Raw genomic sequence first — 22,576 nt, 5'->3', positions numbered from 1 at the left:
AATAGCACCAAGATTTGGCGTGTGTGTGTATATGATTTATAAATATACAATTTATGTACATTGGTGTTTTGCCCGCTTGCATGTCTGTGTGAAGGTGTCAGGAATACTAGAACTAGAGTTAAAAGACAGGTGTAACCTGGCCATGTAGGTGCTGGGAATTGAAACTGGATCCCCTGGGAAATCAGCTTTTAACTACTGAGACAACTCTCCAGCCCCACCACTACATTTGCATAAAAATTCATCTACATGTTAATATTTTTCATATATCCTCGATTACTCAACAATATAAGACAAAATTTAATGGAAACTGGTCAGTGGGTATATATAATCCATGGGGCTAGTCATGTGGAACTATCACAGAAATGTGAGACAAAGGATGGTGAGGAGCAGGTTACATATTCTCATCATCTGATTCATCTTCTTCCTTCAGAGATTCCTGTTAAAAGAAAAAAGTATAAGTTTTTCATCATTATATCCATTGAACCTGGATTTTAAACATCTTTAACTACAAATTATTTATACCTAAAAAACACTAAGGGAAGATAACTAGCAATAATTATCTAGGGGGAAAAATGGGAGTTTTCTTTGGTGGTTGTGTGTGTGTTTTTGGTTGGTTGGGGCTCTTGGTGGTTTTGTTTGTTTGTTTTAGAAACAGGGTTTCTCTGTAGCCGTCTGGTCTGGAACTCACTCTGTAGACCAGGCTGGCCTCAAACCCAGAGATTCACCTGCCTCTGTCTCCCTATTGCTAGGAGTAGATGTGTGTGCCACCATGTACAGCGACCTTGAAATTTTCAAGCAGGCTTTTTTAAAAAACGAAACAAAGTGAGGTTTAGAGGTAGGACAACTATATCCCCATTAGAGATAACCTAAAACCTGTTTAAACATCAACCACACTGTTTTCTGACTCAGACCTTATACTGTTTAGAACAATGTTGATGTTGCTTACCTTGGCATATTTCTCAGCTTCTTCCCTTATGTCTTTTGGAACAATTTCATGTCTTCCTTTAGTTACTGAAAAATGAAACCATGTATTAGAAATGAGGACTGTGATTTGTAATCTTATGCACTAGGGAATCTACAGGTAGGGTTCATTTTTGGTTGTTTGCTTCCCCAATAATCATTGTTCCCAAGAGTAGCTAACTTGGAAGTAACAGTAAGTTGTTGTTAACAGTAAATTAATATTGACAAGGAGATAAAACATGATGTAGATTTTTCAATGACAATTATTCATGACAACTATTTATAACATCAGTTATTTCATTAACTGCTTAAAGTGCAAATGAATTCTAGAAAACATAAATGTCCAAATGTAACTTACATTCACCAACCCAGCTGAGCTCTAATTCAAACGCTTTATCCTTAACTTCATCATGTACTATGTAAATTCTGTAAGAGGAAAGAAGAAATTAACACAAATTTGGTCAAGTCCAAAAATAATTTCTAAAAACAGTACAAGGTAGTCATTGTGTCTGGTGTTACTTATAAAATGATATAATCCCCAGTCTAGTTGAACGTTAGAAAAGACTAATTAGGGGCTGGAGAAGAGATGGCTCAGTGTTAAGAGCATTTGGGTTTGCTTCTTAGCATGCACATGATACTGACTTAAAACCATCTGTAACTTTTTCCAGGATATCTACAACTCTCTCCAGTCTCCTTGGCATCACATACATGCATGGTACATGCAAGAAAACTATTTGAAGAAAATAAGTAAAATGGCAATTTGAGAACTGAGAAGCATTCCCTACAAATACTGACATTTCTATTCCTCATTTCAGTTTATTTTGATAGTGTTTCAAAGCTTCAAATTAAAAAAACAACAAAAATCAAGAATGAAAAACAGGCTCAAGTTAGAAAGGCCATAAAGAACTGTCTTTTCAAGATAAATAGTTCGTCAACAAATATTTCAAAAACTAACAGTAATTTAACGCCTCCCCTCCCCCTACAAGTACAAGTAGGCCAAATTCCACTCAAACTGTTTCTTATGGTGTAACAGGCAAACAAGAAGGAAACATAAGTTACAGTAACAGTAAATAACTGAGTGACAGCTGACAGCAATAGCTCATGCCTATAATTCCAGGACATTCCTGAATTTGAGGCTGTCCTGAAAATGACAAAAAACCCTCCCTATAACAGAAAAAGCAAAGGTAACTAAAGAAAGCTTTCTGTTTCCATCCATCCTTTTAGATGCCTTACTGTAATACCAGAAAGCACCTCAGTTACAGGATGGAAGGATGGCTTCCTGACAGTACCTTATAGTATACAAAACTGTGTAAGGTGCTAAAGGGCTGGCTGATTTCTAACAGTAACATCACAGACTGCCTCAGTGAAAGAAACTGGACTATACCATACTCAAACTATTTTGAGGAAATTATTTTACTTTCCAGTGTAATACAGTTAACTGATTAAACAAAAAAACAAAAGAAGACTGCTTCACAGATGAATGAAGGGAGAGAAGTCTTGGCAAGAATAGGAATAATAAAAAACAAAATCCCATTTTATTATGATAGATTCCAGACTTTTTTTCGTGTTTGTATTATCAAATGCAAAACCTGGAAAATAACTTGCATTAAGAACCAACTCAATAAACTTGTTTCTGTAGTTTACCTAAAAAGGCACCTAGTATTTAAAAAGTATTTAAAAAGGCACACAGTATTTTAAAAGCAAGTGCTTTAACATTTTTGTTTTTGTTTTTTTCTAGACGAGGTTTCTCTGTGTAACAGACCTGGCTGTCCTGAAACTTGCTCTGTAGAGCAGGCTGGCCTCAAACTCAGATATCTGCCCGCCTCTGCCTCCTACTTGTTACGATTGGCCTGCATTGCTACTCCTGACAAATTGATTACTCACCCTGAATTACCATTCATCAGGTTTTCTGACTTTACTGCTTAATATTTCATAACTTGTTAAACTGGACTCACCATAGGCCTGTAATGTAAAGCCTGCTTTCTTATGCTATTTTTTTAATGTTTTATTAAAAACTTTACTGCAGCTTGTATTACCAAAACAGCTTCATAAATCACACACAGAAATAGCTATAAACATATAAGTTAGTGAAGCTAAGTGTGTGGTTCAATGTCAGTACATGTTGAGTACATGTGAGGCTCATGTACTGCTCTAACACTACATATTACTGTTTCTTTGAGCTTCGTTTCTTTGGTTTCTCAAAACAGGATTTCTCTTTGTAGCTCTGGATGTTCTAGAACGCACTCTGTAGACCAGGCTGGGCTTGAACTCAGAGATCAACCTACTTCTGACTCTGAGCACTAGATTAAAGATATGCACTGCCGCCAACACCACCAGGTTAAGCACCATTTTTAATAAGATTTTGTGGTTTTCTTTATGTGTGTGTGTGTGTGTGCGCTTGTTGCCTGTGGAGGTCAGAAGAGGGACAATCCCAGGTCCCTTCAAAATGAAGTTACACCATGTGGGTGTCTGGGAATTAAACCCAGTTTCTCCTGCAAGAGAAACAAGTGCTCTTAACCTCTGAGCCATTTCTCCAGACCCCTAAGCATTCAAAAGTAGAGTTTCTAAATGTCTACTATGAGAAAACTAAGTTTTCAGGCATGGGAGCACATGCATTTAATCCCAGCAGAGGTAGAAGCAGGTGGATCTTTCAGCTTTCTAGGGCTGTGTTGTCAAAATTTTGCTTCTAAATAAGACTAAAGATGTAACAAATATATTCACACTCAGGCACTATATTAGTGATACTGCACATGCTTAGCATATACAAAGCCATGAGTTTCCAGTATAAATTCCCAATACACAAGAAGAAAATTTTCATCCATAATAGCCTTTTACGAGTTAGGGTAGCCATGCATGGCACATGCCTTTAATCCTAGCACTCTGGGAGGCAGGGGCAGGTGAGTCTACAAATGAGGCCTGGACAGCTACACAGAGAAACCCTGTCTCAAAAAAACAATACAAAGCAAAAAGAATTAAGGTATACAGAGATTAAGATTAGTAAGGTATTTTTGTGGGTGACAGATAAAGATTCAAACAACTTACATTTTTGCAACTTCTTTAACTACATCACGGCAAGTCATTTCTTTCATCTACAAGAAAAGCACACTGATTACTCCATGTCATGTGTAAGACTGGGAGTGATCGTGATGCACATTTTTAGGCAGATCGTAAGTCAAGGCCAGTTTGGCCAACAAATCAAGGTCCAGGACAGCCAGGGCTACACCTAATCATCTCCACAGAAAAAGAAAACGAGAAAGGAAGAGATGTGTTACGCTCCTATTTGCTTAACTATTTTCATAACAGTATTACCAGTGCTCACTCTTTAGCTTTTGACAATAGCTTAATTCAATTAATTATATAGGTGGTAATGAACTGACAGGTGTATGCTCTGAACGGAAACCAGGACCTCTGCAAGAATAGTAAGTGCCCTTAACCACTGAGCCATAGCTGCAGCTTAGGGACAATTTTTAAATTAATAAATAAAGGCTGTCGAGATTGCTTGGTTTTGCTACCAAGCCTGACAATCCGAGACTGAATCCTAGGACCCATATGGTAGGAGAGGACAGACTTCTTTCTGTAAGCTATCTTCTGACCTCTACTCATAAGCCATTGCATGTGTGTACTTAAAGAATTAGACAACACACACACACAAAAAAAAAGAATTTGAGAGACTGTCTCACTACATGTCCCCTTGCTGGCCTCTTTTAACACAGTAAGATTTCATTAAGCAAGTTATTAAAGGAATTTTATGTATAATACATTAAATGAATTGTGTTTCCTTTTATTTCATAAAAGCTAAAAGTACAAAGCAAAAGAAAGAAGAAAGAGCCTGGTGTGGTGGCACATGCCTTTAATCCCAGCACTTGGGAGGCATAGGCTGGACGATTTCTGTGAGTGCGGTTACACACACAAAAACCCTGCCTTGGGAAAAAAAAAAAGTAAAAAGCCAAAGGCAGGTAAGATGGCTCAGTATGTAATGGCATATAACCCCATCCCTGGTACTTGAAAAGTTGTCTACATTAGCAATTATTAATTGTTCCTTCAATTAACAACTGGATTGGAAATCAGAAAAATCTCATTAGGTGTCCAGCTGAGGAGTTTGACTACTGTAAGCCTCAAAAGTGTGCTGACAGCATACACCCGTGACTATAGGCACATTACTGTGTACTGTGTGAAGATTGAAATGCTGATTTCTGAGCCCTTCCCCTGTATCTGATTGTAATCCTTGTTCTAATAATCTCCTGTCTGAACATTGTGTAAACACCAATCCCCAATTGTTCCCTAATGTGTCAAAGAAGGTTCACAGCCAGTAAGGAGCAGCAAAGAGAATAGGGCTGGGGAGGAGGCTAGGGAAAGGAAGTGGGGATTGTGCTCCATGGAGAGGTACAGGAGAGAGCAGCAGGGGAAAACAAAGGCATATGTGCAAGTATCTCAGGGATTTACACTCGGAAGCCAGATCAGCTCCGGCCTTTACACTGCTCAGCTGTTGTGCCATAAAGCCTATTAAACAAAAATAGTAGTTTAGACTCAATTATCTGGGTGCTAGTGGGTTAAGAGAAACTGCGGGACATTTTTACAACTACCAGTAACACGACTGCAGCACTGGGGAGGCTGAGGTACCAGGGTAGAGTTGAAGGTACAACAAGAGGTTAAAAATAGTGTTTGAGCCTGGCATGATGGTACATACCTTTAATCCCAGCAGTTGGAGAGACAGAGGGAGGTAGATCTCTATGAGTTCAAGGTCAGCCTGGTCTACAGATCAAGTCCAGAACAGCCAAGGATACACAGAGAAACCTTGTCTCAGATAACGGAAAAAAAAAAAGATAAACACATTTTCATTTTTCATCACTAAAGTGATGAAAGATCAATACTGAGTGGTTCAAGTTGTAAGATGAAACTCAATGTTCACTTTCAAAGAGATTAATATTTTGCTGTTTCCTGTTTAGGACCAGCACACATGTCAGGCAGCTAATGGCCCCTGCCTGTAATATGAGCTCCAGGGAAGGCAACACCTTCTATCCTCTATCGGCAACTGCATTCGAAAGTGCACAGTACCATACATTTAATTAAAAAGAAAATCTTTGAAAGTACATGTAACAAAAGCAAGCCAATAGCCAAAGTAATTGGGAAAACTAGGATTTAAAGAAAAGATTCTAATTACTAGTAACAAAGTAGTAACAAGTGAGTAGTTTTCATCTTGGGGTTTTGTTTTGTTTCTCTGTGTAGCCTTGGCTGTGCTTTGAAGACCAAGCAGACCTTGAACTCACAGAGATACACCTGCATCTGACTCCCCAATTGCTGGGATTACCCAGCTAGAAGTGAGTAGTTCTAACGTGAGGTAACACCTCACTGTATTGCCCAGATTGGTCTCTAAGCTTGCAGCAATCCTCCTGCCTCAGCCTTCTGAATCCCAGGACTATAGGGATTCACCAAGCCAAAGTGGGTACTTTTAAACTTCCTAGTTTCCTTTAAGCAAAAAGTAAGGAAAAACACTTAATAGACACTAAGATTTTTTTTAAGATAAAAGCTATGTCCAAAGACAAGTTGTAGAAGGGGGTTAGGGGTGGGGAGAGCAAAAGTTTTTTTTTTGTTTTTTGTTTTTTGTTTTTTAATTGCAGCTGACCTAATAATGAACTTCTAGGATTTTTACAGCAGTATATTGTTTGGGGAAAGCAGTATAGTTGTTTTGGGAAAGATGGCTTAAAGGTTAATTGCACCTCGTGTAAGGCGGAGGAATTTAAATTCAGTTCCCAGCACCTACATGTTGGCTTACAATTATCACTAACTCTAGTGCCAAGGAACCCAATGCTTTGTTAGGGCCTCTTTGGGTACTGGGCATGCATGCATTACAGACATGAGCATAGGCAAAACACTCATAATCTTTAAAAGCTGTTTTGTATTTTTTTCGAGGCATTACAGAGGCATCAAAATCATAAAGCAATACATGATACAAGTCATAAATAATGTGTTACCAGGTTTCCTATTTAGCCCATTAGCTTTAGCCATAGGCTGCATTATATTTCTGGACCAAGGGTTTGTAACTACACTTCTAGCAAAATCCCAGCATTCAATATACTTTACCTGAAGCTTTTCTATTTCTGTCTTTGCAGCTTGCCTGGCTTTGCCAATGGCACAACCCCAATAACCCTATTTTAAAAAAAAAGAGAAGAAAAAAGTCAATTAGTATATATTATCTGATATCATTAATAGAGTTACTAGTTAGTCTTTTATTTGCTGGTTGTGGTGTTGCACACTTTTAATTCCAGAACCTGAGACAAAGAGGCAGGTAAACAGATAAATCTCTGCGATTCAGAGGTCAGCCAAGACTACATAGTGAAACCCTTGTCCTGACACCCTCCCCCCCAAAAAAAGTTAAACAAAATAGTCAAATAAATACATTCACATGAACATCAAGGAGTCTGAAACAGCAAAACTAATTCTAGAAGCATCTAGGTGGGGGCCACAGAGGCGGCTCAACAGTTAGGAGCACTTGGTGGCCTTGCAGAACCATACTTAACTCCTAGCACCCACATGATTGCTTATAAACATCCTTAACTCCAGTTCCAGGGGACCCAAAGCCCTCTTCTGACCTTTGCAGTCACCAAGCACAGAAAGGTATACACATGCAGACAAAACATAGACAAACGAACAAGAAATAAATGAATCTAGTTTAAAAATTCAGGTTGCCCCCACTTCCATGCTAGATTTCCAACAAAAGGCCTTGCAAACGCTAGGCCACTGAGCAGGGTATCTTGTCATATAGTCACATTTAAGATACAATGATGAGACAATCACAATCAAAATACTGTGTTTACTACGTAGTTCCTGTACAGTCATACACTTTCTCTGCTTCACTGCAATATGTTCATTAGTATAAAAATTTACTTTCCTTAAATGAGTTTTGGGTTCTGTCCTTACAATGCTGTGGTTTGAAGGCAAGGCCTCATTCTCCCAGGTGGTGCTGTTACTCTGAGACCAGGTCTTTAGTAAGTTGTCAAGATCATTTTTTGATGACCCAAGCTGACCTTGTATTTGTGATCCTCCAGCCTCACTTCATGAAGTAGCTAGAACTACTGGCCTCCATCACTATGCCCAGCTTTAAGAGTTTAAGCAAAATTTTATATAATCCAAATGAGATAAATGTTAATGAAAGACTATTTCACTACAGAAGAATCTTAAATAATTTAAAATTTACTTACATATGATACACCTGATGGGTCGATCATATAGAGCTGTGCACCATCATTCGCACTGTAAGACCCTAACATGAAACTGCATAAAAACAAATTGTTTAAAACATGGTTTGCAATCCCATTGTATTTAAGACCACTGTGATGAAACTGGAACTAGATCTTCTCATATAAATTGCTAACAGGTAACTTACAGTAAGTTCATTGACAAGACAGCTTCTCTACAGTATTCAGAATCTGTATGTGACTTGTTTGCTTAGTCAGCTTTTCTTAGGAAACTATTCTGCAATGTCGGAAGGGTAGCAAAAGGAGTAAGGACAGGTAATCAGAAAACAACTAAAAGGCCTGATGAGCAAAGTCACTGCACAATAGAAGGCCAAGAGAACAATTTGTGGTGAAAAGCACCTTTTCATTTTATAACCAGTACTTATTCCACTCGTTTCTGCAATGGTTACTAATAGCTCAATATTTTTATAGGTTCAACAAGATAAAATTAGATTGTTAAATGATCATGAATTAGCAATTTTTTGAAACTATTTCCTTTAGAGAATTCAGCCTTGTGTTAGCCAATTACAGCTTATGGAACATTCTAAGAGCCAACAATCCCAATCTGTGCCCAGCATTTCCCCTTCCAAACTGGTGCCATTCCCCTTTCAGAATATATACCTGATAATCATATAAGAACCCTTCAGGGGGCTGGAGAGATGGCTCAGAGGTTAAGAACACTCAATGTTCTTACAAAGGTTCAATTCCCAGCAACCACATGGTGGCTCATAACCATCTATAGTGAGATCTGGCGTACAGGCAGAATGCTGTATAGATAATCTTTAAAAAAAAAAAAAAGCCTTCAGCACTCTGGCCTCTGCACATCTGCAGTATCATTTCTACACCCCTTTTTACTACCTCTGCACTCGTTAAAATGGCCATTTTTCACACCTGCACATAAGAGAGTCTTCTTCACCCATCCCCCAGTGACCTCTCAGGAATAGACCAAACACTCCTTAATTGCTACTCAACAATATTCAGAACCAATGCCTGGATCCTAACGTTTCATCTCTAAGCTTTGTTTCATCAGTGTGACATCTGTGTCCCCACATTTAATAACTAATTCATGCTAAATGCCCAAGAAGCTACTATTCATGGAAAGGAGCTAATGAACATGGAATTCACAGAATGAAAGGCATTTTATAAAGTCAAAAGAAAGTTTCATGGGTAATTTCAGCAGAAACACTTAAGTAATGTAACAAATGCTCTACTGAACTCAAACGTTGCTAGCAAAACTCAGGTTTTCACTAGATCTATCATTTTATAAATATGGTTGATAAACAACTTAAAGGCAGGACTACAGCTATACTAGACTGTGATAAAGCACAGACAACTAGGTTTTGTTTTCTTTACTTAGTGACAGTCTCTTGTATCCCAGGATGGCCTTAAACTACATGGCTAAGAATAACCTCTGACCTTTCCACCCTTACCTCCTGAGTACCGAGATTAGACACTAGTATGCCTAGTTTATGAGTTGTCAGGAAACAGACATAGGGCCTTACTTGTACAGACACGCACCCTGAGTTACACCTCCAAGCAATAAAGTAATGTCTTCATTTCAAATATAGCAATTCTCCCAAGAACCCTTATGACAGTGTTAACAGCTAATCTACTTCTTGCTACAACTGAATCCCCTCTTTCTCCAGCTAAACTCCATCTTAACAGCAGAAACTGTGACTACTCTAAATTATGAAATGTAATTTTTGTACGAAATCCTTGCTGACTGCTTAAAAGAAAAATTGACCTCCATTTAGAACCATTTTACTTAGGTGTTTAAACAGCTGTTCCTCATGTCAAGAATCAGATAAGAGACTTACATTATAATCAGATTATAACATATTATTATTATAATCAGATTAAAACTTAAAAAAAAATTACGTTTCCTCCTGATTTTAATGATTTCTTTCACAATCTCAAAAGTTCTGGTGAGTTGTTGTTCTTGTTGTTTTTGGACAGGGTCTCTAGATAGCCCAACTTTGAACTCACTATGTAGCCTAAGCTAGCCTTGAACTTGTGGTAATCCTCTTGCCTCAGCCTCCAGAGGACTGAGATCAGAAACATGTAACATCGCACCCAGCTTTTTTTTATGTATGCTTTTAATGGTTGCCTACTACTTCCTGGTGAGAATTTATCTAAGTGCCTAAGAGGAGAAATCTGGGGACTCAGGAGCCATCTCAGTGAGGAGCGTGCTTGTTATACAGGCATGATGACCTGAGTGTGGATCCCCAGCAACACATAAAAGCTGATGTACCAGCACACCAGTGCAACAGATAGTAACTTAACAAAAGGCTAATTTGTGGGGGGGGGGAAGTCACTGTAAATGACTTAAAGGTCTCATAAAATTTCATACCTGCAGCCAAAAGGTCTAACAGCACTGTAGAGTGTATAAGCGTGTACATACATGGCCACTCTGTCTGCAAGGTGCTGTAATTATGAGAGGAAAAGACCTTATTAGTACATTCCCATTATTGTACAAAAGGGTTCTCAACATATTATTGACTTACTTTTAGAGGAATGTTATAGCCAAAGTTGGACCTAAAGTTGGAGGCTTCTTCTCTTGCTATGTCTGCCAAGGAGCGTGCATCTGCCAACAAACCTGCGACGGCCTGAGGAGAAAGTACCAGTTTAATACACAGCCCTGTAACAAACCAAAAGGCAGGCAGTTTATTACTGACTTATCTAATAGGTTTTATGTATCATTTAAATACGCTCGTTGCTTAGAAGTCTTTAAAAGGCATTTTGATATTTTAATGTCAGATCACAGCTAACTTATGACTTAGTTGTTCCATGTTCAAAAGGAACATTTTATCAGAGCTCACTTTCTCAAATTACCATCCTTCATAAGGTCAAAACAAAACAAAACAAACTGATCTTACACAAGATTGATTTTTATTTAAAGTTATACATTCAAAAAATTATTAAAAGCTTTCATCTAAAAGCTAATAGCCAAACTTTTGTAGCCAACTGGATGAAAACTGCAAGTAGCTAAAATACAACATACCGTTTTATAGAGTGGATGGCTTAAAACTACAAGTCCTGCCAATGTGTTAAGACACCCTGAGGCACTGAAGTAAACACCTAAGTAGCAATGTGGAGAATTTCACATTTGGAGAAAAGCGACAAATAGCTAAACCTCTGGAGTATCATATTCAAATAATCTTACTCAAACAAAACAAAAGGCTCTTTTTGCCTTGGTAAAAACAATTTGTGAAGTCTTATTATTGTCAAGTCACTTTTTTCTTTTTTGAGATGAGGTTTCTCTGTATAGCCTTGGCTGTCCCGGAACTCTCCTGGAACTTGGCTTTGTAAACCAGGCTGGCTTTGAACTCTCAGAGCTCCCTGCCACTGCCTTCAGAGTTCTGGGATTAAAGGAGTAAGCCACCATGCCCTTCCTGTCAGGTCACTTTGAATATGAAAATTACAGAAAGAGGAAATTAAGCCTTAACTTTCTCTGCCTCTTTCAGTGCCTAACATTTTGCCAATTTCTGTATGGCTAGGTTCTCTGGAGTAACACTGAACTCAAGTTTGAATCCAGCTTTTTTTTTTTTCTTTAGTAGCTGGGCATCTGTTAACTCCTAGGTAAAAGTAGGACTGTCAGAACTAAACGATATAAATTATGTGAAAAGCAATAACACAGCACACAGGTTGCTTTCTTGCCATTCAAGTAGCTGAGTTAGGACGAGTTCATTCTTAATTACACTTCTTACAGAGTAAAGCATCACCTACATATGATGATGTCAGTACATACCAACAGTATATTTACTGCTTGGATCACACTTGAGCAATGCATTCAGACAGCATATCAGCTGCATGACGAAGAGATGCATGAGAAGCTGCTCATATGCTCACTCCTTTCACTTCATACCATTTCCTCTTCCTCTACTATAAAGTGTTCTGTTAACATTTAGTGACAACCCCCATGATGGATACAAAAAGCTTAATATTCTTTGCCCGTAAATATTTATCATCCCCCTGGTGATCTATGCTGCTAAGATCTTAGTTCTGCATATTCCACATCCTTCACCCTCTCATCCTAAGGCAACCCGAGTTTTCTTGTCAACAGTAAGTTTATGAAATTGCTTTCTTTGTTAAAGATATGGAGTTGCTCAAAACCCAATAATATATATGGCTGTTCAAACATATATTACTCCCTTAATTTTAAATGAATTAACTCTTAAAAAAAGACTTTAGTGTATTTTGGTTATATAAAAAAATTGGAGAAAATAGGGATGAACATTTTAAAAGTGTGATCTCACCATTCCAACATGTCGATCAACATTAAAAAGTCGCTTATTGGATCCTTCTTCATAAAGTTTAGAAAGGACTAGCTTTTCTACCCCAAACACAACTCCGTCTTTACATCTGATCCCAATAGCTGTACTGAAACAAGAAGAAAATAATTTTAGCTGAATCAGAAGAAACTTAGTAAGCGTATATTTAAAAGAAAAAAAATCAAAGGGTTTTTAAATCCTGTTCAGATGACAGAATGATGGCCAGCACATGTAGCAAACAAAGGTATGTAATCCCAGTACTTAGAAGACCAAGGCAAGACCATCCAAAGTTCAAGGTTATAGGGAGGCCAATCTGGACTACATGAGACTTAGTCTTAAGGCTAACTTTGGGCTGGGATGACAGCTTAATTGATGGAGTGTTTGCCTAGCATCAATGAAGCCCTTGGTTCAATCCCCAGCACCACACAAAAGCAGGCATAGTGGTGCACACCTGTAATCCCAGCACTTTAGAGCAAGATTAGAAATTCAAGGTTATCCTCTACTACACAGTAAGTTAAAAGACAGCCCAAGATACATGGGACCCTATCTTAACAATAAACAAATAAAATGTAGTATTTAAAACATATAAAATACCTTTTTGTTCTGTTTTGCTTTTCAAGACAGGGTTTCTCTGTGTGTAGCACTGGCTGTGCTGAATTCACTCTGTAGACCAGGCTGGCCTCAAAATCACAGAGATCCACCTGCCTCTTCCCCAAGTGCTGGGATTACAGATGAAGGCCACCACACCTGGCCTTCTGAGTACTTTTTAACTTCAGCTGTTTGAACCTTAGTATGTAGAACTTGTGTAAAGTGACCTAACTGTATTTACAACTATAAGCCATTTTAGTAAATATTAGCAATGTTTATTAGTAATGATATTAAATAGTAAAAAAGTGAGCAGTTTACCATTAGGTATTTGTTGTTACAACCAATAAATTCTCTGTCAACTTGTGCTTTTCTTCAGGAAGGCTTTTTTTCTTTGTCAGGTAGTAAGGATGGAACCTAAAACCCACACATGCTGGGCAGTACTGTACCACTGAATTTACTACCAACCAGCAGGCCCCATATATTGGCTAATTCATTCAAGAACTTTGAAAAACAGTATCATATTTCACAAATGAAGAAGCTGAGAAAAACAAATATATGCCTATCACTAGCAAGTAATGCAACAATGGTCAAACTTCAGGTGTTAAGACCTCTGTTCTGAGAGCTTTGGGCTTCTGCCAGATCCTGTCTTCCCATGTGTCTGGTTAGGAACACCCCCTATAAGATCTACAGGGAACCAGGGCTAGGGAAAGACAGAACTATTATCTGAACAGAAGCAATATAAACTTATATTACTCAGGTAAACTAATATTTAAACTTACAACTTTTATTTCTAATATGTTAAGTAATGATATAACTGATACTCTGCACTAATAAATGCTTTTTGAGATTCCAATAATTTTTTAAAATATGAGGAATACAAATCTGAGCATAATGACATGTATTTATAATCTCAAAGCTGATGCCAGAGGATCACAAGTATTTTTTGTTAAGATTTATTATTATTTATATAGTATTCTGCCTGTCTGCATGCCTTCATACCAGAAGAGGGCACAGGACCTTATCATAAATGGCTGTGAGTCACCATGTAGTTGCTGGGAATTGAACTCAGGATCCTTGAAAGAGCAACCAGTGCTCTTAACCTCTGAGCCACCTCTCCAGCCCAGGCCACAAGTTTTGAGGCCTAGGCTACAGAAGTCCTATGATAGTTTGGGCTGTATACTTAGTATGGAAAATAAAATAAAGGTATAAAGGTTTGTGGGGCTGTGAGATGACTAAGTGGATACCCGTGATGACACAACTTCAATCCCAGTTTGAATGTCCATAACAGAAAAAGAAAAAAACTATCCACAAACTGCCTTCTGATCTCCACTCACACACACACTAAATAATTTTTATTTTTATTTATTTTTTTTACAGCTGGGTGGTGGTGGTACACACCTTTGATCCTAGCAGTCAAGAGGCAGAGGCAGGTGGATTTCTGTGAGCCTGAGGCCTAACAGTAACAACTTTCATAGCTGGGCTCTTCCCTGAGACTAAAAAGAAAGATTAAAATATCACCTTTGTCTTTTCACATAACCATCTAAAAGCATACTTTTTATTATTTTTAAATTATGTGTATGCACTTGTGTGGGTACATACAAAACCGCAGGTGCCCAACTCCCCAGGAGTTGAAGTTACAGGTGGGTTGGGAGCTGCCACTAGATCTGGGAACCAAACTCAAGAACAATACAGTCTTAACTGCTGGGCCACCTCTCCAGCCCAAGAGAATACTTTCAGAAAGCAGGTATCATCACAGCATTTGTATCTACTATAGTGCTTTTAAGAACCTACTGGTATAATGCTAATTTGGTATTTCCTAACTTAACAGGTACTCTAGTGGCAAAGCACTTCCCTAAATACCCCAATGCAAGAAAAAAGTTAGTCACCTTTTGATAACAGAACACAATCTTCAAATGATTAGCTTAAATGTTTCCTACCTGTTTGAGCTCCACACCCAGTTCATGAGATGCTGGAGATAAACCCAGGGTTTTGTACACACTATACAAACACTCCACCAACTGAACTACATTCAGAACAGTTTATTCTTTTTCCTAAACATATCTTTACAAGATTTTTGGGTTTGTTTTAAGACAGGGTTTGTGTAGCCCTGGCTGTCCTGGAACTCACTAGCCTGGCCTCAAACTCACAGAGATCTGACTGCCTCTGCTCCCGAGTGCTGGGACTACAGGTGTGCACAAACCACTGCCTGGCAAAAGATTTTTATTTAAGTGTATTTTTATTTAAGTGTATGTGCAAATGTGTGTGGGCAAATGAAGAGAGGGCAGAAGACGAGGGCATTAGAACCCTCAGATCTGGAATTACAGGCAACTGCTGGAAGTTCAGCTATAGCACTTGGATCTACTTGCCCACGATTGTGCAGCAAGAACTCTTAACCACTCATAAAGCTTTCTAGTCCCAGTACTGATTATATGTATGTATACTTACATCTTTAATTTCAACACTCAGGAGATAGATGAATCTCTCCCTACCCTAGCCTATACAGCCAGTTCTAGAGCATCAAGGACCACATGGTGAGACTGTTTTATTGTTGTTTGGCTTTTTAAGAAGGGTTTATCTGTGTAGTCCTGGCTGTCCTGGAACTCTCTCGGTAGACCAGGCTAGCTCCAAAGTCAGAGAAGAGCTGGGATTAAAGATACCACCAACCAAGACTGTTTTTTGGAAAAATAACAAGATGGCTCAGTGGGTAAAAGTTTATCGGGCAAATCTGATTACCTGTTTGAACCCTAGAACACAAATAAAGCTGGAAGAACTATCCAAGAAAGAGCTCTGAAGAGGACTAAGAAGTTGAGATTACTTCAGGGTATGATATTTGTTCATGCTAAAGCAATATAACAAAGCCTGATTTCTAAAACATAAAAATAAAAGATAATACCTGGTCAAAACATTCACTTCAAGTAAACAGTGCTTCTTACCTACTGTTTTCCACAGCCTTCATGGCATATTCAACTTGGAAAACTCTTCCATCCGGAGAGAATGTAGAGGCTGACAGGTCATACTGACAAGAAACGGAGCAACAGTGAGTTTACAGGACAAGTTTCTGCCAACAACAGTCACACAGATTTTCTTTCTAAATGGTTCAAACACCAGAAATGTGTCCTATCCACAGAAATTGCTTTGGAAAGAAAGTAGTATGGTATAGCAGTTGTTCTGAGAAAACTACAACCTTCCATTTCTGCTACTGAAAAGTAATGGTCCAAGGAAATGCAGACATGCTCAGGAGTTAGAAGCACCTGCTGCTGTTCAGAGCACCTGGCTTGGTTTCCCAGAACTCAAGAGTGTAACTGCGGTTTCAGAAGATGCACCACCCTCTTATGTATCTCCATGGGTATCACAAGGTGCACATATACACATGCAGGACATTCATACACATAGAACAAATCTTAAAAAGGGGGAGTTAGACGCAAACCTTAACTGGCAGAACTTTTTTCACACAAAACTCTTTTTTAAAAAAAGCACTATTAACCAGGCAGTGGTGGCTGACACCTTTAATCCCATCATTGGGGAGGCAGAGTTGGGTGGATCGTTGAGTTTGAGGCCCACTGGGGCTGTTTTCCAGAGAACCAACCCTGTCTCCAAAAACCAAAAACAAAATTATAAAAAAAAGAAAAGTATTGTATGGTAGGAACAAGATTAAAGTCTGATCATTTACATTTGTATCTGTGCCAGGAACCACGGAAATACCCTGGTTAAACAAATCATTTAGCATTCAGCAACATTGAACGAGCATCTACTGTATTGAGCTACTATGTGAAAATACAAAGATCATCACCCATTTATAAAGTCTTTTTATTTTTCAATCAGAGGAAACACAAACCTAGGGAGAGCAAAGCATTACAAATATGATCACAGCCAGGAAGAAAACAAAATGAAATGAAAAGGAAGGGACAGTAAGAATTACTGCAAATGGCTTCAAGGAAAACCCTGGTAGGGCAGTCAGACCTCAGCGATGAGGGAAAAGCCATCTATGGCATTAGGAAGAATTTCCTGGCACGTGACTTCAAGCCTTAAGACAGACATACACCTAGCCCAAGACAAGGTAGAGAAGATGTCTTGAACACTGTAAATGAAGGCGAAACGGGCAAGGGTGAAAGTCCAACATGCTGAAGCGTCAAGACTAGGTTGGGATAGGTAGTTTACATTTTATTCTTGCTGCAATGAGGTGCTGAACTGGAAATTCATGGTTTTTTATTTGTCTCTTTAACATTTACTTATTGGGCCTATGCTACAAGAGGTCAAGAAACAACTTTGTTTTTGCTTCCTGCCATGTGGGACCTGAGGATGAAACTCAGCACCTCAGGGGTTAAACTCAGGTGTTAAGTCTTGGTGGCAAGCACCTTGACCCAGTGAGGCATTGCAAAGGCCCAGATTCAAATATTTGAACATATCACTCTGGCTGGAGAGACACTCAGCAGTAAGAACACTTGCTGCTCTCCCAAACAATTTGTGTTCAATTCTTAGCACCCACATAGTGCCCCTACAGCCACTTCAGTAGCTTCAGCTCCAGGAGATCTGACATCCTCTTCTAGCTTCAACACACAACAGGCACATATGCGGTGCAAAACACACACACACACACACACACACAAATAAGCAAGCCGACCAATCACTCTGGCTTTGGGCTGAAACAAATGTAGAGGCATGACTATGGAGCTCAGCTATACAAACAATGGTGGCTTTGACCACACAAGAAAAAAGAAAATAACCTTTTGAGGGCACCATTAAACAAACAAACCAAAACTTGTGGAGCTAGGAAAGGAGCTCACGTAGCAGCGCAAGGTCTAAGTTTTTATCTGTAAGCATGTAAGTACACATATGGCAACACACACACAAACATATGCAAAGGGGGAGGAGCAACACAGACTTGTTAATGGATAGCTCTTGGTGTAAAATCAAAAAGCAATTAAAGACCAATGATTTTTTTTTTTTTTATCTGATCAACCAGAATTGGGCCATTCACTTAGCTGAAGACAACAGGAGACTGTCCACAGGGAATTTACAATGCTACTTTAATAATACTTTCTTGCTGCATATCTAATAAGGATGGATGACCAGCACTCAAGAGGCTGGCACAGGAGGCAGCAGAGTTCTAGGTTAGCCTAGACTTCATAGTATGGCCCTGTCTCAAAATCTTCCCACAATAATCTTAAAAAAAAAAAAAAATGAGTATGGTTACTATCTCTTGAGGCCCAAGGCTGACCTTCCCATCTTCCCAGAGGTTGGCGTTTAAAAAAAAATTTTTTTTTAATCATCAGAGGGCTGGAGAGATGTCTCAGAGGTTAAGAACACTTGATTGTTCTTCCAAAGGTCCTGAGCTTAATTCCCAGCAACCACATGATGACTCATAACCATCCGTAGTGAGATACAATGCCCTCTTCCGGTGCACAGGCACAGATGCAGGCAGAATGCTGTATGAATAATCTTTTTAAAAAATCAAATGGACAGAAATGATCAACAAATAACTAGTATTCACAACTCTTGAGGGATGTAAGGCCAGAAAACAAGCCTTCAACAGTAAAACTTAAGTCTCAGTGTTAACACTTCCATACCAAAATATTCCACATGGTTCTATCAATTGACTATTGATGGAAAATAACATTAATACAAGGGCAAAGCTAATTTTCTGTGAGATATATTATTGGGCATTTATTTAAAAAAAAAAAAGTATTACACGACTTCGAAACCACTTAAATCATTCTCAACATAAGGAACTCAAAACACCAGTATGTGGACTTAATTCTGAGCATCAAATCTTTGTGTTTTGTTTTGTTCTTTGAGACAGGTTCTCTATGTAGCCCTGGCTGTCCTGGAACTCATTGTGTAGACCAGGATCCGCCTGTCTCTGCCTCCCAAGTGCCGGGCCCCGCACGCATCAAAACCTAGGAACAAGGATAACCAAAAACCCTATTATTCGTTGCCTTTACTTACTGTACGTAACCAACAGATATTTGCTGCTTATATACGGACACAAAGGTAAAGTAGGGTAAATTACTGCACACACGCGTACATTTAGCCCCAACAATAAGGAGGGTTATTTCCCAAATCTCTTAACACTCTCTAATAACTTGAGGCACTTAGGTCCCTAGATAACCCTTTAAATGCTTTACAGATTCGCGAACAGCAGAACAAAGGAGAAAGACAAAGAAGCTCCAGATGGAGCCTTTCTTTGCGTTCTGTCCCGACAGGTCGGAGGGGCTGTCGGTGTCAGGAAGCCGGGGCAGGCCCCTAGTCGGCAGCAGGCGGCCAGGCCACACGACGCTCCGGCTCAGACCCGGCGCTGCAACCCGCGGGGCGCTCCCGAGGGTCGGCCCCGATGCCCGCCCTCCCGCAGGCCCCGCGAGTTTGCACTTTCGGTTTCCTCAAGCAGGGGATGCAAGTGACTCAGCAACCCGGCTTGTCGCTGCGCGGGGGCGGACACAACGGGCCCGAAACGCCGCAGCAGCCAGACGCCCCCCCCCCCGAGCCTGAGGCCGCGGCCAGAGCCGGGGCTCCGGCGGCCCTCCGAGCCGCGGCCGGGCCCCGCACCCCTCCTACGCCGAGCCGGAGAAGACGGCGCGGAGACACTCACCCCGGTGCCGATGGAGCTCATGGTGCCGAGCCGGGCCGCCGCCGAGGGTTTCCAGGCCCGAAGCGCCGCACCTACGCCGCACACTGCGCAGGCCAGTAACGGGCTCGCCCATAGGCTGCGCCCTCCGCCAATAGCCTTCCCCCCTGCGGCCGGCGGAGGATTGTGGGAAGGGCAGCGGGCCAGCCGCGGGCGCGCGGGCGCAGAAGCCGGGGAGGCGGTTTCTCGCTCAAGCCGGTGCTGTGTGAAGTTGTCACTGGAAGTGCCAAGGTCAGAACCTGGTTCCTAGTAGCCCTAACGAGCTAGGCTTCGCCACCTCAGCAGTCCCGTTACACAGACGACAGTACTTAAAAGCCGGGGGAGAAAAAGCCGCTTCAGGAAAAGGAACAAAAAGGCCGAGTGTCCCCTAGGTCCGTCTCCAGAGTCCTGGCTGGACGTCTGGGTTTAAGTGGAGGCGAGTGGTAGGCATAATTAAGCATTCCTGGCCACGAGGTGATACCTTTCCATCAGGGTTTCCACGTTAGCCTCTCCTGCAAGCTGACAAGTTGTGTGAATGTGAAATCTGCTTGTGGGAAAAGTTGTCCCTCTGGCAGGAACCAGGGCTTCACTCTTTTCCTTCGCCCAGCATGAAATTCTTGGAGAAGTTCCAGTTTCTTAGAGTCTTAGCAAAGCGAGGAGCACAAGGGTTTCTTTCGAATATCTTCATTCCTGCCGCGAAGATTACAGAACTAACGTGTCTCGGGGAACTCCAATTGGCAGGCTCATTCTATCAGGTCAATATGGCCTGTCTTAAGAATTAAGTCGGGGAGGGGGCCAATAGATAAATCAGAGAAGTGGGCATGGGACCTGACCTTGTGGTTGGTTTTAAATCCGATTTTAAATAAAATGGAGAAAGCATTTTATATAAAGAAAATCCTGTATACTTTTATTTTATATAGTCAGAAAACATTTTCCAGTGTGGTGATGCAGGTCTGTAATCCCGGTACTCAGAAGGCTAGGACAGGAAAATCTCCAGTTCAAGGCCAGCTTGGAATATGAGCCTCTGTGACTAAAACAACACCCAACACCATCAACAAAAACACGTTTAACACACACAACTGCACTCTCAGGCAGGTTTATTTTGGTTGTTTTGTTGACACAGTCTCAAGTATCTTAGGCAGGTCAAAAATAACCTTGGGCTCCTGATCTTTCTCCCCCCACCTACCAAAAGCTGGAATTGCAGCCCTGGTCCATCACTGTAAGCCTCAGTAATGTCTCTAGAAAAGAGAAGACGATCCAACGTACGCATTGCATTCAGTTGTCCTTTCTGTCTCTTCCAGTGTGGGACGAAGGTTGCTTCGTATTTAAGTTTCCCTGGCATTGGAGTCTTTTAAGTGTTTTTATTATTTTTAATTACATGTATGATGGGAGAGGTTGTGCACATGAGTGCAGATGCCTGCAGAGACCAGAGAGGGCTTTGGATCTCCTGGAGCTGGAGTTGCAAGTGGTTTCTTTGCTCCTAACCCCTGAGCCATCTCTCCAACCTCAGCATTTACAATCTTTGTATTCTTTTGGTTCGTTTGTTTTGAGAAAAGATCTAGCAATCCTCCTGCCTCTGCCTCCTGAGTGTTAGAATACAGGCCTGAGCCACCTCACCCCACCTATAAATATTTTTAATTAGCAAAAAATAAAATGTACCTCCTTGGTTCTAGTCTGCCAACTTATAAAATAATAACTAACAAACTAGTTAGAATTGTGGAGGGGGAAAAGGTTAGTATTTATGACATTTGAAACTTAACACTTTAAAATACTTAGGCCCTAGGGTTACTTTGAGTTTTTCAATGTAGTCTTAGCTACACTGAACTCTGTCTTAGAACAAAGATCCTCCTTGAGTGCTAGTTTTTAATGGCATGCGCCACCACACCCGGATGCGAGGATTAAACAGAAGGCTCAGCAGTTAAACCCACTCTGACAGGGCAGCTCAGACACTGTCAGAAACTGTAGATTCTCGCGTTCTGATGCCCTCTCCTGGTGAGCAGACGTCAATGCAGACAAAATTCTCGTCCGTAAAAAACACTTTGAAAGAATCCAAACCTTTTAAGGCACAGCTTTTTTTTTTTTTTTTTTTTTTTTTTAATTAACTCGGGAAAGTTGTCCTTATCGTTATGTGTTTTGTCGATCAAGCAATAAGGATTTTTTTTGTTAGTCTCGAGTTTATGATAATTAAAAAAAATACAAACTATTTGGGTATTCTTTAATATAGGCTTTCCCGGTTTTGTTTTTGTTAGTTAGGCTTTAACTTGCAATTCAGAACAATAAGATTAATAACCATCCCCAAACAGACACGCTCAGCACAGAAATGTGCAAAATTCCTTACCTGGGTAAATTCACTTGTAGCTCAGAAAATACATGCGTCCATGGGCGACTATTCCATCTTCTTGGCTTGTCAAATGAGTTCAGGAACTTGTTCTCGTTTATTCTTAGAATTTAGCAACTCTGTCTTCCTTCTCCTTTGCTTTGGTTTGTTGTTTGTTGTTTGTGGCTTTTTTCCTTTATTTTTTTTTCTATATGATAGTTCACATTCTTACCTTTAAGTTCAGAAAATATAATTCTTTCCTTTTATTTTATCAGTTTATTGGATGTATTTTCTTTCCAGAAATAGAAAATCATGAAGACTTAAAAAAAAAAGTAAACACTTCTCAAAAGTCCAAAAATCAGCCCTAATTCTCAGCAGCCCGGCTAGCTCAGTCGGTAGAGCATGGGACTCTTAATCCCAGGGTCGTGGGTTCGAGCCCCACGTTGGGCGCTGCTTCTTTTGCTGTCATTTTGAGTTTTCTACTTAGATTTATTCTCAAACACTGGCCAGTACTAACAGAACACACTTAACTAAGGTGGATCCCTAAGCTGAGGTAATTAAAATACATTCACTATTCATCTCTGCAGGCTACACCGTTCGCAAA

At 40.1% G+C, this 22,576-nt stretch overlaps 1 protein-coding gene and 1 non-coding gene across 3 annotated transcripts; one reads left to right on the top strand and one right to left on the bottom strand.

Annotated features, from left to right (window-relative positions):
• Positions 1–273: 273 nt before the first annotated feature.
• Positions 274–19,790, bottom strand: Psma3 (proteasome 20S subunit alpha 3). 2 transcript variants are annotated; one of them, XM_021642635.2, is made up of 11 exons: positions 19,641–19,790; positions 15,988–16,070; positions 12,452–12,575; positions 10,700–10,801; positions 10,546–10,619; positions 8,160–8,232; positions 7,042–7,107; positions 4,003–4,049; positions 1,319–1,386; positions 947–1,011; positions 274–436 (listed from the first exon to the last, which is right to left on the bottom strand). In XM_021642635.2, exons 1-11 carry the CDS (start codon positions 19,659–19,661, stop codon positions 392–394), a joined length of 768 nt encoding a protein of 255 aa, XP_021498310.1. In that variant the 5' UTR covers positions 19,662–19,790; the 3' UTR covers positions 274–391. The 2 variants fall into 2 exon arrangements, with proteins under 2 accessions (XP_021498310.1, XP_021498311.1); XM_021642636.2 differs by having other exon boundaries at positions 12,452–12,570; positions 19,641–19,662.
• A 2,559-nt stretch (positions 19,791–22,349) lies between these two features.
• Positions 22,350–22,422, top strand: Trnak-cuu (transfer RNA lysine (anticodon CUU)). The gene has a single exon. It is a non-coding gene; the product is annotated as a tRNA-Lys (tRNA).
• The last annotated feature ends 154 nt before the right edge of the window (positions 22,423–22,576 follow it).

Source organism: Meriones unguiculatus, chromosome 7 (genome assembly GCF_030254825.1).
Source record: "Meriones unguiculatus strain TT.TT164.6M chromosome 7, Bangor_MerUng_6.1, whole genome shotgun sequence".
NCBI lineage: Eukaryota > Metazoa > Chordata > Mammalia > Rodentia > Muridae > Meriones > Meriones unguiculatus.
The sequence above is the reverse complement of the archived record's forward strand: the minus strand, read 5'-3'. Positions and strand labels throughout refer to the sequence as shown.

What these genes read in the sequence shown, in the direction of transcription:
- Psma3 (XM_021642635.2), bottom strand. Translation starts at nt 19,661, where the DNA reads ATGAGCTCCATCGGCACCGGG. An exon ending in GCTATAACATTCCTCTAAAA is followed by an intron (nt 10,620 to 10,699) that starts GTAAGTCAATAA and finishes TCATAATTACAG; the next exon opens with CACCTTGCAGACAGAGTGGC. An exon ending in CAGAAATAGAAAAGCTTCAG is followed by an intron (nt 4,050 to 7,041) that starts GTAAAGTATATT and finishes CTTTTCTTGTAG; the next exon opens with ATGAAAGAAATGACTTGCCG.